At 41.0% G+C, this 13,224-nt stretch overlaps 1 protein-coding gene across 1 annotated transcript; it reads right to left on the bottom strand.

Moving 5' to 3' along the window:
• Window positions 1-1,354: 1,354 nt before the first annotated feature.
• On the bottom strand, window positions 1,355-3,737 carry LOC148393269 (uncharacterized). Its single transcript, XM_088384902.1, has 4 exons — window positions 2,805-3,737; window positions 2,669-2,726; window positions 2,508-2,542; window positions 1,355-2,097 (listed from the first exon to the last, which is right to left on the bottom strand). The coding sequence occupies exons 1-4, from the start codon at window positions 2,810-2,812 to the stop codon at window positions 1,569-1,571; spliced, it is 630 nt and encodes a 209-aa protein (XP_088241028.1). The 5' UTR covers window positions 2,813-3,737; the 3' UTR covers window positions 1,355-1,568.
• Between the last annotated feature and the right edge of the window lie 9,487 nt (window positions 3,738-13,224).

Genomic DNA, 13,224 nt, shown 5'->3' with positions numbered 1-13,224 from the left:
AAAATGAAGGCTGTCCACTATTGAAGATTTTTGTTTAAATAAGTTTTAGGGTTTTTTTTTGTTTAGGGTAAGCCACTAGAGGGAAGCCACATGCAGTTAAAGGTTCCAAGTGTCAAGCAGTTAAAAAAAAAAGCAAAGTAATTGGCAAAATCTCTATTTTTAACATTTTAAATTATGCTATTAGCAAGCAAATTATATATGTATATTAATTATTGTTTCAACAACATTCTATATTGCATGTTAACTTTAACAGTTAAGCACTTTTTGAAAGTTTCAAAATACATTTATTTTGAACATGTAAGACAAAAGTAGTTTCCCACGTTGAAAAAAAAAAAAAAGAGTCCAAGTCCGGATTATATTTCAAATATGCAAGCAATTCGTATAAAATAAAATCACCCCTCCTTTTTTTAATGCACTAGCTGTCTGATGTTCACGCGCATCTCACCCACAAGGCCATGGCCTAATTGATTTTTATTTTTCATTCAGTATCCCCCCACAGAGCTGTCTTTCTTGTCGTTCCCGTGAAACAAAACTTTTCAGTGCGAAAGAAACTTGTCTCCTCTCTCAGCGGGACTCACAAAAAGTCTGCAGCGTCCGAAGGTTCTGCAAAGGAGCGTCGTCCTTTGAGGCCTGGAGAAAGGTCAAAATAATAAATGTCGACTCAATTGAGCTCCTCCAGGCACACAATGGGGACCAAAACGTTACACTGAAGCAGCGCGGACTCTCGTGGCGTGATAAACTCATTTAAAAAAGTCCAAAAGAAAGAGTGAGCAGCATGGGTCCGGACTGGGAGAATTGGGAGGGGCTCCTGGGGGGAGCGGGGGCTAGATTTACTTTTCTGCAAGTCAGCCACGCTCCCCTTTGCATTCACTCTAACTTCCACCCTATTTCCTATTTCTATAATTCCTATTTTGTACTCTATTGGCCAATAACAGCCATACTCCGCTGTCAGAAATGAGTTATTTTCCTTAAAACATCACACAGCTCTATATTTAATCCACTATTAGAATTTAAGTATAGCAAAGGGACTGTAACGGTTCAGTCACTAAGAGGACTCCTAAACATTTTTGCCATCCAACTGAGTGTCAGATGAAACAAGCAGTGTGAGGCAGGATGTGGAGGTCATTTAATTGACAAATATTTTCAGTATCTCACATTCTTGGCTGCAGCGACTGTCAGAATATTGCCACTCTGCTTTGAATTATGCCCGGGGGGCAACAACAACAAGCAGCAACTGTGGTCATGGGATTAATAACATACCAATCATGACACAAATAATCTTTTCCTACCAATCATAGATTAAGTTGCATATATTTTGATTATGCCGTTTACCTGTGAATTTAAGACATGTTCATTAAACCCTGAATAATATTTTTTATTGAAGCTTAATCTTAATACAGTTTTCAGTCAAAACATTAATCACAGGTCATCCTCAATTTACAAACGTAGCACAAAGCCAGTACAAATTTTATTATTATAACTTTGTTGCTCCTTCAACAATTTTCACCATATATCTTCAGAATTAAAAGATGTTCAGTGGTGGACATAAAAGCATGCATTTCCATACGTCAAAGGTGGTAGAGATGATCGAGATCTTCCTCTGGTTGGTCGTAATTTCTTTCCACCTGCCAATCTAGAGGAGCAGCAGCGTTGTCATTGCCAAGGGAACTTGACAGCCAGCTTTGCAGGTCAGAATGGTACAAGTCATCCACGTCCACCTCGGGCTCCAGATGATGTCTCACTCGATCAAAGGCTTCAGTCATGTCTGGTTGGGGTTGTTCAAGTCTGGCTATTCTGTATTCAGCAGTGAGCGGGGCAAGATATTCATCTAGTTGCGCTCTGGCTTCATGGTAGATGGCATCTTGGTCATGCTCAGACTCCTCACTGAAAACTTCTTCATATTCAGCTGGAAATGTCTTCAGAGAAGGATGATGAACATAATCTAAATCCACTTCTGCCACAGCGAATTGTTTTTCTGTCCCTGTGGCATCCTCATTATTCCAGATCTTCATTTTCGGGTCAATATCATAGTCAGTTTCATCCATGTCCTGTGGAGGCTCCACTTCCACATCTAAAGGCAATTTTTCATATTCTGACCTAAAATAAGCACAACAGTTTAGAAGGACCTCTCCTTCCTTACCTCTGATAAGTGGAACATTTCCAGAAAGTTTCCAGTGAGTTTATTATATAATGATTTTGTTAAATATTATTTCTAAAATCTACCAGCACAAAAGTTACATCTAAACTGAAAAAAAAAACTAGCTGTTGGTTTAAAAGACAAAACATTTTATTTCCGTTATCCCAAGTTAACCTAAGGATTGAATATTATTGACTGTAAAAAATATATATCATTTTGTTGTTGAGTTTGACAGGGAGAATTACAAACGCCACACAGCAGGGGCTGTCAAAGATGGACCCTGACGTTCACAAATGTAAAGTGCTAACAACTATTTCCCCATGCTACCCCCAAAATACATATTTAACAGGGGGAAAAAAAAAATACTTACATGGTGTCTTGGAAGGTTTTGTTGCAAAGTTTATTCTGAAAACAGAAACACCAATATCAACCAGGGATCAAATATATCAATATTGTTTTGTATGACATTTATGTGGCCATTTGAAGCAGTTTTTTTTTTTGGGTGTGGTCTAAAATATTTGATGTACATACCCCTGGCTTATATGGCTTGGCTGCAATGCCAAATATCAGGGCGACCAAAAGAGTAATCCTACAAGTGGAAAGATCCAACATCAACAATTTGTCGGCACTTTTTAACATGCATAGAGAATCAATGTTTGCTGCTTACCTGAACATGGTGTGCTTCCTGTTTGTGTGGAGTCTTGAAAGTGAGAGAGAAAATGCGCCTTCACGTCAGCCCTAGTACAAAACAGTCCAAAGTTCCAACAATAATTACACCCACTTGACCTTTGCATCTTTTTAAACACTGCAACATCAATTTTTTATCTATGTCATACTTGACCAATGCCAATGTTTTATAAAGGTCACAACATTCTCATTTGTAAGGCCGGATTAAACCATCAAAATGAAATGCTGATGAAACAATTTGTTTAAATTAGCCAGTTCATTGCCAATGAATGATTTTCCATTGCCTGCTCATAAAAAGGCAATCATCTCAATTAAATAGTTACAATGTGTCTGAGCTACAACAGGCAATTCCAAGTTAATAATTCTGAGATTTTTTTAAATGATCAATTAATCAACTCTACAGTCATCATCACCAGTGTATTAGTTGTTGCTTAAAATAACAGCCTCTGGGTAATTTGGATGGCACGCTCACTGGGAATGGGAAGAAAATGAGATTTGTTGTTGAATGAATGAATGGCAAGAAAGCAAGCAAGCAAGAAAGAAAGAAAGCAAGAAAGAAAGCAAGCAAGAAAGAAATTCTTGTTTCTTTTGGTTCCTGTCTTTGTCAGTTCTGTTTCAGTTAGCCAGTCTGTCCGTTAAGTTATGTCAGTTTGCAGGTTTTGTTAGTTTGTTCCCCTTATGCTCTCTTCTAACTACCTTCTCCCTTCAATAAACCCTGGTCCAAGCTTGGACCAGGGTTCATTTAGGGAAAAGGGAATTGGCATGGAGCATAAAGGGAAACAGACCGGAACTGGCAAACTAATCTAACATCATCACAAAACACCAACATGACCGACAGTGACGGTAAACAGAAAACGACCGAGGGAAAAAACGGAAAGACAGGAACAACGCGCGACGAGAAATAACCCGGAAAGGTTGTGACACGCAGACAGGATTTAAATACGCCACAGGTAACGAGAGGGAGGTGAGAATGATCACACTAATCATGGGCACACAGGAGGGGAGGGGTGAGCACACACACAAAAAAAAAAATAATATATATATATATATATACATACATAATTTTTTTTAAATATTTTTTATCAAACATAATAACTATTACTATCACATGCATATAATAGTAAGAAAGCAAACTGGTCTTGGCACACAATACAACTAACCACATACTGTATTTATATAACTGTCACTTCTAATGGCTTTGTGTTTGAATTTCCTCCTTTGGAATGATAAAGGCTTTTTATGTTATGATAATATACAGCACAAGCATGAAGAATGCATCCATTTCAGATAATCTACTTTAACACATGCGCTCCTCTGGGATGTAATTTACTTCCATAAATCTACCGCCGACGCCTTACGCTAGTGTGGGCAACGTTCCCGCCTGACTATTTGTTGACTGTCCATACAACAGCCAGAGCGTCATTAAGTCAACATAGCCTTTATTAATGTCAGCAAGCAAGCGCATACTTGGTTATACTTTTTTTTTCTTTCTTAAAAGAGCAACAGGAGTCACTTCCTGTCTCGACCAGGGATGGCTCCAGAGCGTCTGTCGGGTTATCAGCCCTCACTATGGGATCCATATGTGTCAGCCCGATGTTTCAGGGCCCCGGGTCACACTCTGATCTACTGTCCTCCACTCCCTAGGCAAATGCCAAACATCTTCAACATCATGTGTGATATGTTAACAAGGAAAAGGCTTCTCCTTGGTTCAAGACTCAAGCCACATTATTATCTTATAATGTGAGGATTTGTTTCAAATATAATGAAATTAGTTTTCATGATAATCACACACCGGTTTAATATACTTTCCTGATTACTTCAATGTAATGAATTCAAAGACATTTATGTATAATTTTATTTCATGTTTTTCACTGTTATGGTTCCACTGCATTACAGTGAGGCGTGTGGCATCCATTTCTGCTCAAGTAATCAAATATGGTTCCTCACTCTCAAAATGGCTAAACTGTAAACATCATCTAATTATGTACAAGAAATAAATAATAGATGTAATAATTTTGCTTCGCTGTCTTCCCCACACGACCATAACAACAATATCAGACACGACTGCATTCCCCATAGCTGATCAAACGTCTTAAATGAGACCGCCGCCTTCAACATAATAGAAACAACCCTCCAGTTACTGTGTCTTCAAGACAAACGGGCTGTCAAACAGAGGTTGAGGCTAGGAGATGTAGCCCATTATGGGAACGTTGTGTCAGTCTCCGAGAAACCGCAACCTTGAGTGCAAACCCTCAGGTCTGATGGATAAAGTGTGCTGCAGATTGGACCGACGGAGCCTGCCCCCCACCCGACCCGCCCCCATGTCTTACACACATCAGTGGCGCGGCTTTCATGTGCATGCGGGCCCGAGGCCCATCATCTACAAGCACAGATCTCAACCTCAACTGCTTGGGGGTCCCAACTGGCCCGTGTGGAGAAACATGCCAGCTCTGATTCAATTTAGAAGGGCCCAGCTCAGTAGAATCTTGTGGCTACGGGGGGGGGCGCTTTGTTCCAAAGTGAAGGATTGTTAATTTAAAAAGAAATATGTGATCCAAATGAAAATATAAAGTTTAAGAGCAACATGTTGGCTAAATTGTCAAGACGGGAATTATTAAATAAAAACATTTAAGTTTACATGTCACTTTAAAATGGATTTATTTTATTGCCCTTGATGATGAATGAAGTATTTGCCCGTCCGTCCATCCATCCAAACTTTGGGTGCAAGTGGAAAAAGTCAAATAATACAAATAAAACTTTTTCTTGTTGCCACAGTGCATAGCTCACATCCCGCTTGTTTTGGTGTGACTGACAAGCCTCTTGAAAAATGTGGGGGCAACAACGAAGACCACAGCCAATGCGAGTTGTCAGGCGAGAGTGTGTGCAATGTGAAAGAAACACTCACACGTTCACACAGTGTTATTGCGCTAAATACCAGCGGGAGCCAAGAATAAATTGCCTGTCTGTAACTATTTAAATGTAGCATTAAGTCTTGATTTACAGCCGTAATTCGGAGATGGCAAAACACGCAGCGAATGTTACAGCTCGCAGCAATTTATGGCTAAACCCAACACCAAAATGAATTTTTGTCTTAATTGCCGTTTGAGGAAGAATGATTCTGGCTTGACTTTGCGCAATGTTTCTGTTGTGCAGATGTTGTGTGTGAGTGTGTGGGCTTGAATGCAAGCAGAGCTTCAGAGTTTGCACTTGCATTGCAATTTCTTTTACCGACAAAGACATTATGGTAAATGATGTGCTTTCTAAACAATATGAATCATTACAGCAGTCAATGTCAACGCATTACACCTTCAAAAAATCCATGCGTTTGTTTTTATTATATCCTTCAATACGACACTGCATTTTTTCCCCCTCATTAAAAACAGTACAAATAATGTTGTGGTGTTTCTTTTGAGGCTGGAATGGATTTTTGGCATTTCAATACATTTTAATGAGGGAAATATATTCCATTTACCACTGATTTAAGTTATGAGCCTGGTCACAACAAATTAAACTTGCAAGTTAAAGAACCACTACATCTGTACAATAGAGTCAATTCATGAATTGGTTTGCAAATACTTTATAGAGTTTTAAAACCTGTGAAGAAATTAACTAACTGAAGACTGAGAATGTTTTGCTTTGCTTATTTACTTATTTTTGGGGCCCAGTGGGGCACATCATTTGCATTACTGGTTATCTGGTGCAAATGTGGATTGCACATCTACGTGGCTAAGTGTTCCAATACTTATGATACTTTGCTAAGGGCAGTTTTCAAGAAGCAAGGCAGTAAGGCCTGAGCTCAATGGATCCATACAAAATGTCCCTTGGGGTCTTTAAAGCCAAGTCCTAAGCCACCGACTTGAAGTGGCAAACCACCGACAAACAATAGTGAAGAGGAGACGAGTAGCTGCCGAAACCACGCGAAACCTCCAAACACGTCGTTTGAAATGTAATCATCTACACATTGTATGCACCGCATGGAAACACAAACCCTCCCACTTCTAAAACAATCATCAGCTCCAGGCCACCATCATTACTTGCAATAAATCACATGAAGGTTGTCTCAGCATTTGAGGCAAACCGCCGCTCAGTCTCTCCTCGCGCTCCTCCGTCATCTCCCCACACACTGACAACATTTAGGAAAGCTGGGGTTTTCTAAATGACTAAAATTAACACAGTGATCTACAATTAACTTAATTGATGCTTTCACCAATGCCCATTAAGCGCTCATTAGACATCTTTCGATGGAGTTCGACCGCACAAATTATAGGGTTGCGAGAAAGACCTCCACGGCGGTGAGGACGCAAACGCAGTGACGAGAGAGAAGTCTGACTTATGGACGCGCCACACAGGGAATCATCTGCTCAACACTTGTGTGTACTGAAAGAAGCTTCGACGTGATGTGTTTGGCTTTTGCTCGTGAGAAAAGTGAGCTCCTTCCTGACCAGGTGAGTCCAAAGAGGGGGACTGAATGGGGCCAGCGATGAGACAGTCAGTCTGGGGCCTTGTGCCGTGTGATCATCACACTTATCCAGCTACAATGGAGCTGGTGACAGTCGAGGAAGAGGGATGATAAAACACTACACTAACAGTCTTTGTCATGTATCTGGTAGACTGAGAACAAAATAAGCATCCCACAATATATGAACGGTCCACCCGCATTAGCCTTGCCCTCATTTTTTTTCTAAGTCACATCATGTCTTTTCCTTGTCAGTCATCAAACAGATTTTATGTGTGGTGTTTTTATTTCTTTCCTATGGTTTGAGTATTTGCTTTACACTTTTTATTGTTATTCCCAAGTCACTTCATAATAAGCAGCAAATAATGAACAATACATAAAAAAATGGATCATTAAACAACTCCCAGCTGAAGTTTAGAGTCAAACTCAATATATCAAAAAGAGATTTACAACTTGTGTGTGGAAACCAACACGTATGTAAAGACAACATAACAGTGCTTAATCATATATTCTTTATCCTCTGTGAATAATGACTATTATTAGCGCCAAATCAAAACTCAACCAACAATTTGTGTTCAACCACTGTCTGCTAGATGTAGCATACTTTTCGTTTTGCATCATTGTCTAATAAGTTTGTTGTTTGCACTGTTTCCGTGATACGTCTCATGACAATGAAGCAGATTCCACCCTATGTCTCAAATTAAAGTTTTTTCCCCCATGTTGTGGTTAAGTGGGACTTAATGGGGCTTGGTGCGAACCTAAACAGTTAATTTGCAAGCTGGGAAAACACTGACTTCAAAGTTGCCAAAAAGCTCTGTAAAAGTGTGACTGCAGAGTCATGTGATAATCGTTTTCGGGGTCATCACAACAAATGACACCTTTCACGTAGAAGAAAGAGAGAGAAATGCCTCTCGGATGAGCACATCAAACACGGTGCCCCCTCCTGCTTGCCTCAATGAATGCCTCCTCGCTGGAGTCCGTGGCAGCCGTGGTTGCCAGCTGGAGTACCCTCTGACCTCTAACCCTTGACCCCCAGCGGCACAAAATTCATCACAGAGCTGTCAGTTCAACACACACAGCGGGGAGTACTTCCTGCGTCACGCCACCGCGACAACAGAGAGGAAGGATGTGCACAGGTGTTGAAAACTCATACAGGTGCCACTGATTTACAATTCCGCATCATAAAAATGACCTTCGCGACATCACAAGATTCCACTCAGTGCGCCCGCGTGGCTTTGCGTCATGCTCCCATCTGTCCTGATGCTTCTGGGCTAAAAAGGGAGGATCCTGCTGTTCCATGATGGAAAGCTGCCTGCTAGAGAAAGATCTGGTTACAAGAACCCAGCGCTTTCATCCTTTTTATTAAAGAAACATGTGGCTGCTCTGTGCAGCTACGTTGGCAAATTTGACTTCCTTATTACCACCGTCAATGGAGATGCTATGTTGACTGTGTCAAAGCCAGCAGGCCGATGACATTATGGTGGATGACTTGTGGACTTGCCAAAGAAGAGAAATCTTTGTGCTGGATCAGGGAGAGGGACCTGTGGTCCAGGGGGCATATAGATCCTTTAAGATCTTTTTATCAAGTGGGTACAACCTGGAATGGTTTTGAAAAGCCTGAAATCATAGATCCCAGAAACTCTAATAATGCACACCCATTTGAGAAAAAGTGATTAACAATTGGCTATAGATGAACTTTTGAGGGACGTACTCCAAATTTTGACCTTTAGATTATTATAAGGCCCTTAAAATATATTTTTGCTAAAGGATGTCTCACCAATGTTTATATTTGCTTCAACGGTCCATTAACTGCTTTTAAAAAAAATAAAATAAAATGTGTTTTTTTTCTCCGTACTGACTCACCATTCAGTGATTCCTCTCAACAAAGAGGAAGAGAAAGTGTAACTTGCGTCTTTGGAGATAAGACCTCTGTGGTCTGACATATTTATATAATGTTACTGATAATCAGCAGTCAAACAGGGCAGGAAGAGAAAAAGAGCAGAAGCACAACACTGGTGATAAGAAGCAGTGATGTTTACAATGTATTTCAAAAAGATGTTCCGAAAAGGAGACTTTTGGCGAACAAAAGAGGACAATAGAGTTTTTTGCTACATTTTTTCAATAATCGAATTCATTCTTGTTTCATTTGTAAATAATAATTGATGGTATTTACAGTGAAACTAACTTTCATGTCCTGCAAATTCGGGATGCATGCAATATGTTTTTTGAGCAAGACCAAAAAAATGATTTGAAGTGGATGGCCGCAGTGTTCTTTTCTAATTAGCTTAACCCAATAAGGTTACGCGCTGCATCTTTTTTAAACAAGCCAGCCAAGACAAGATGAAACCCCGCTAAAAGGGGTTATTATTACATTATTGCTTTACATAGGCCTATGAACTTATCCCTGCGGAAAGACGCTCGCCAAAGCGGGATTTTACTAAAGTCTGAAAATCACTCCCAGCTGGCCCGAGTGCAGGAAACGCTGCTTTCGTCTCAAAACCTCAGAGCAAATAGGACATGAAGTGTGGCGCGTTCACAAGCTGTCCTCGCAACGGATGTCTGTCCTGGATTTGAAAGTATTTTATGTCCTTCAGGGACGTGGCCAGTTATGTGTGTCCCATTCTTGGCCAAAGCTCGCTGTCCAAACTTGAGAAGAAGATGGCAGGCTTAGGAAGGCGTGAAGGATGTTGTACTGCTTCCATAATGATGTCAACAATTGCTGTGGGGTCAGCCACACCGTGACCACGGGGTCCTTGTGGATATTTAAAGGGTCTAGTGGACATCTGAGCAGGCTTTGGTCTCATGCTTATGAAAGCATTTTAGCAATGGCCCAGGGCCAACAACAACAGAGTGGAACTGATTAAGGGAGGGTAAGAAAAGAGGAAAAAGGAGATAGCGAGTGATAATATCTCACCCTGGGCGACTAGAACAGACAGCGTAAGACGCTAAAATGGTGTTTAAAACCTCGTGCCAAATGTTAACAATAACATTGAGGAATATGAGCGAGGACTGTTTTTCGAAATTGGAGTGGAAAATAATCAAAATCTGAGTTTTTAGGTGACGTTGCAAACACAATATGTTGTGCAGTGTACAGGGAAGTGACTTACAAAATGTAATATACTGCATTATACAGTACTAGTTCATATGAAATTAGAACTGTGCAAACATCTTAAAATAGGACAAAAATATTTTGATTCCAGATCTGAAGCTAAACTTGAAGCGAGAAATGGAGAAAGAAATTACAAAAATATATTAATTGTCATGTTGACTCATTTTGTTTATTATTATTATTATTATTATTAACAGTAAATCATTAGAATAAAATGACCGTGTTGTAATTTACTATTTACAATAAATATTTACCCCCTTTTCCTTCGCTTTCCGTACCCCCTCTTTCCCCCCCCCCCACATTCCCTCTCCGTTGCCAACCTTTCTTGTGTCAGTGAAGGCTGCTGCTAATAAAAGTTAAAAAGCAAACAGTGCATCGAAGTAGTCTGTTTCACACATGCACAAAAATGGTGTGTTCAGTCAAGTTTAAAGACACAGCGATTACTTGGACGACGGGCGGATGACAGCAGACCCAAACACACTTGAGGGGGAGAGAACCACGCCTTCCCAAACTTGACTGAGGGAAGTCATCCTCTCCTCTCGCCTCGACATGCTTATAAGCGACACTATAGCGGCGCCCAAAAAGCTCATCTCCATCTTCTCTGTCTCGGAGGAGAAGGCGGCCATTGTGTGCCCGCTCCACTCTCCCCAAGTCAGCTTCCTATTGAGGCGGTGAAAGGCCCTTTGAGGGGCCCCCGTTTTTTGGCTGTGCAGCTCACCTGCAGAGGGGAAACTATGGGTCTATTCTGAAGCCCAGCAGCTGCCAGGGCACAGAGGCTGGCACCCATTGGGAGAGAGAATAGCGGCCGCCGACTCTTTCAATATGAAGCCACTTAGTAACAGAAGGCATGTGCCAAGCTTGCAAAGGCAGGATGAGGAGTCACCCTTTGAAAATATCAGCAAAGACCCGTCGTCGCTCCTTTCTTCCCATCCCTATCTCTGCCTCCGCTCGCTTATAGGATGATGGAAAAGGGCCAGCACGTCACATCGGAGTCTTAAAGGCATCGCACCAGGCAGGATGGCAGACCCCAGAGTGCTGGAAAGAATTGAGCAACTTCAGAGGCAGCAGGCCGGCAACACAAAGCCCCTTTTCTGTCTGCCGCCTAGCTCCCACACTGGCGCTAATTTATGATGCCCTCACAGCGATTTCCACAGTCAGAAAAGTTCAATTGTGTTTTCCAGCTCATTAACCATCAGCACAACAAAGCTTTCATCTTCTTCTCCATCCCGCCGCTCTTTCTCTCTTTCCACCCATCATGTGCTCTTTATCCCGCTGTCTACTAATCTGCTTCTTGTTTCAAACATCCAATCTAAAAAGATGAAGTGGAGGAGGTAAAAATGGACATTCTTATTAAAACAATCTCTCTCGTACTTTTAAGTCTTTTTTTTTTTTTTTGGTCAGCGCCAAGTTTGAATGTTCCACTGCTAAGGGAGAATTTAATGGTTGTTTATTCAGGGGCCTCTGCTGTGTCCTCCCATTTCTTTCACAGCTCCTTGAGACAACGTGGCATTTATTGTCATGAACCAAGAATCAGCCCCAGCATATTTGTTCAGGTTGTCACTGTGCCGAGATCACAGAAACCACCTCGCATTCTCACACAGACACATGTCGAAGCGCCAAGCATTTAAACAATGCTTTGTGCACAGACTCCCACGTCACAGATCTGCATTTAAAGGTACAGGCAATGACATAAATGTCAGCAAAGCGGTTGGATGACAGAGTATCACGCTGCGTCTCAGATCCACTAACAGCCTAATTGAAAGGAAGTGAACACAAAGTGAATCTATTCCCACCATCGAGAGCTGCCGCATAAGTGCCCTTGACTAAAGCATGTAACCCCAATTTGTTCCAGTTTTGGCTCTTCCATCGCCAACCCTATCAACCTCTGAGATGTAATACCTTCATTTTCTCACATTAAAAATGGCATCCCAGAGACTGACGACAACTGAATCCAAGAGCGATAAGTCCACAAAAATTTTATCTGCATCCTCAAACGAGCAATTCAAATCTTAAAATAAAACCCCATTTAACAATATCCACTGTGGAATTTCTTAAAAATGCTATTGGTAAACCCTTTTTCTTTGGCTGACAATGATATCATATACTAATATTTAGCAATATGGAAAAAAGAGAAAAAAATACTGTCAATGATCTACAAAAAACACAAAAGACAAGAATTTAGAAACCTGGAAATGAGGTCATCATTTAACAAATTTAATAATAATATGTTAGTCTACCTGAGCTATATGAGAGTAAAAATAACCTAAATAGTAAAATATAAGCACCTTTTAAACGACTCAGGCGCACACACTCCAAAGAATAGGTATAAAGATATTAGATACCAATGCAAAAAAAATCAACAAATATTACATGTTAAATAAATAAATAAATAAATAAATAAATAAATAAATAAATAAATAAATAAATAAATAAATAAATAAATGTGTCTCAGGTTTCTTGCTGCATTAGGTCCAACTCCCGTGCTGTCATCACCCTCAAACGAAAGACGCCAACTTTGACTATCATGGCCAGACAATAAAGACCCTGTGATAAGTGGCCATCTCCAGCCTCGGCGAGTGGCTCACGCTTCCAAAGTCTTCATCAATGCCATTATCATCACTTGGAGTCTAAGCTCCCTGCCCCGCTGTCAACACCGATCCTGAGCTCACCCCAGCACCGAGTCCACGCGGGGGTGTCCGGTTCCATTCGTTCCCCTCGGCCCGGTCCCAGCCAGATCACAACAATATACAGTATCTGCGTTCGCCTGTTCGCACTCCTCGCCGCAGAGTCGCCGTCAGTCTAACACTCGGCCCGACGCCATGTGGAACGCGCCTC

This window comes from Syngnathus floridae, chromosome 9 (genome assembly GCF_059516105.1).
Source record: "Syngnathus floridae isolate MCC-2025c chromosome 9, RoL_Sflo_1.0, whole genome shotgun sequence".
Taxonomy (NCBI): domain Eukaryota; kingdom Metazoa; phylum Chordata; class Actinopteri; order Syngnathiformes; family Syngnathidae; genus Syngnathus; species Syngnathus floridae.
The sequence above is the reverse complement of the archived record's forward strand: the minus strand, read 5'-3'. Positions and strand labels throughout refer to the sequence as shown.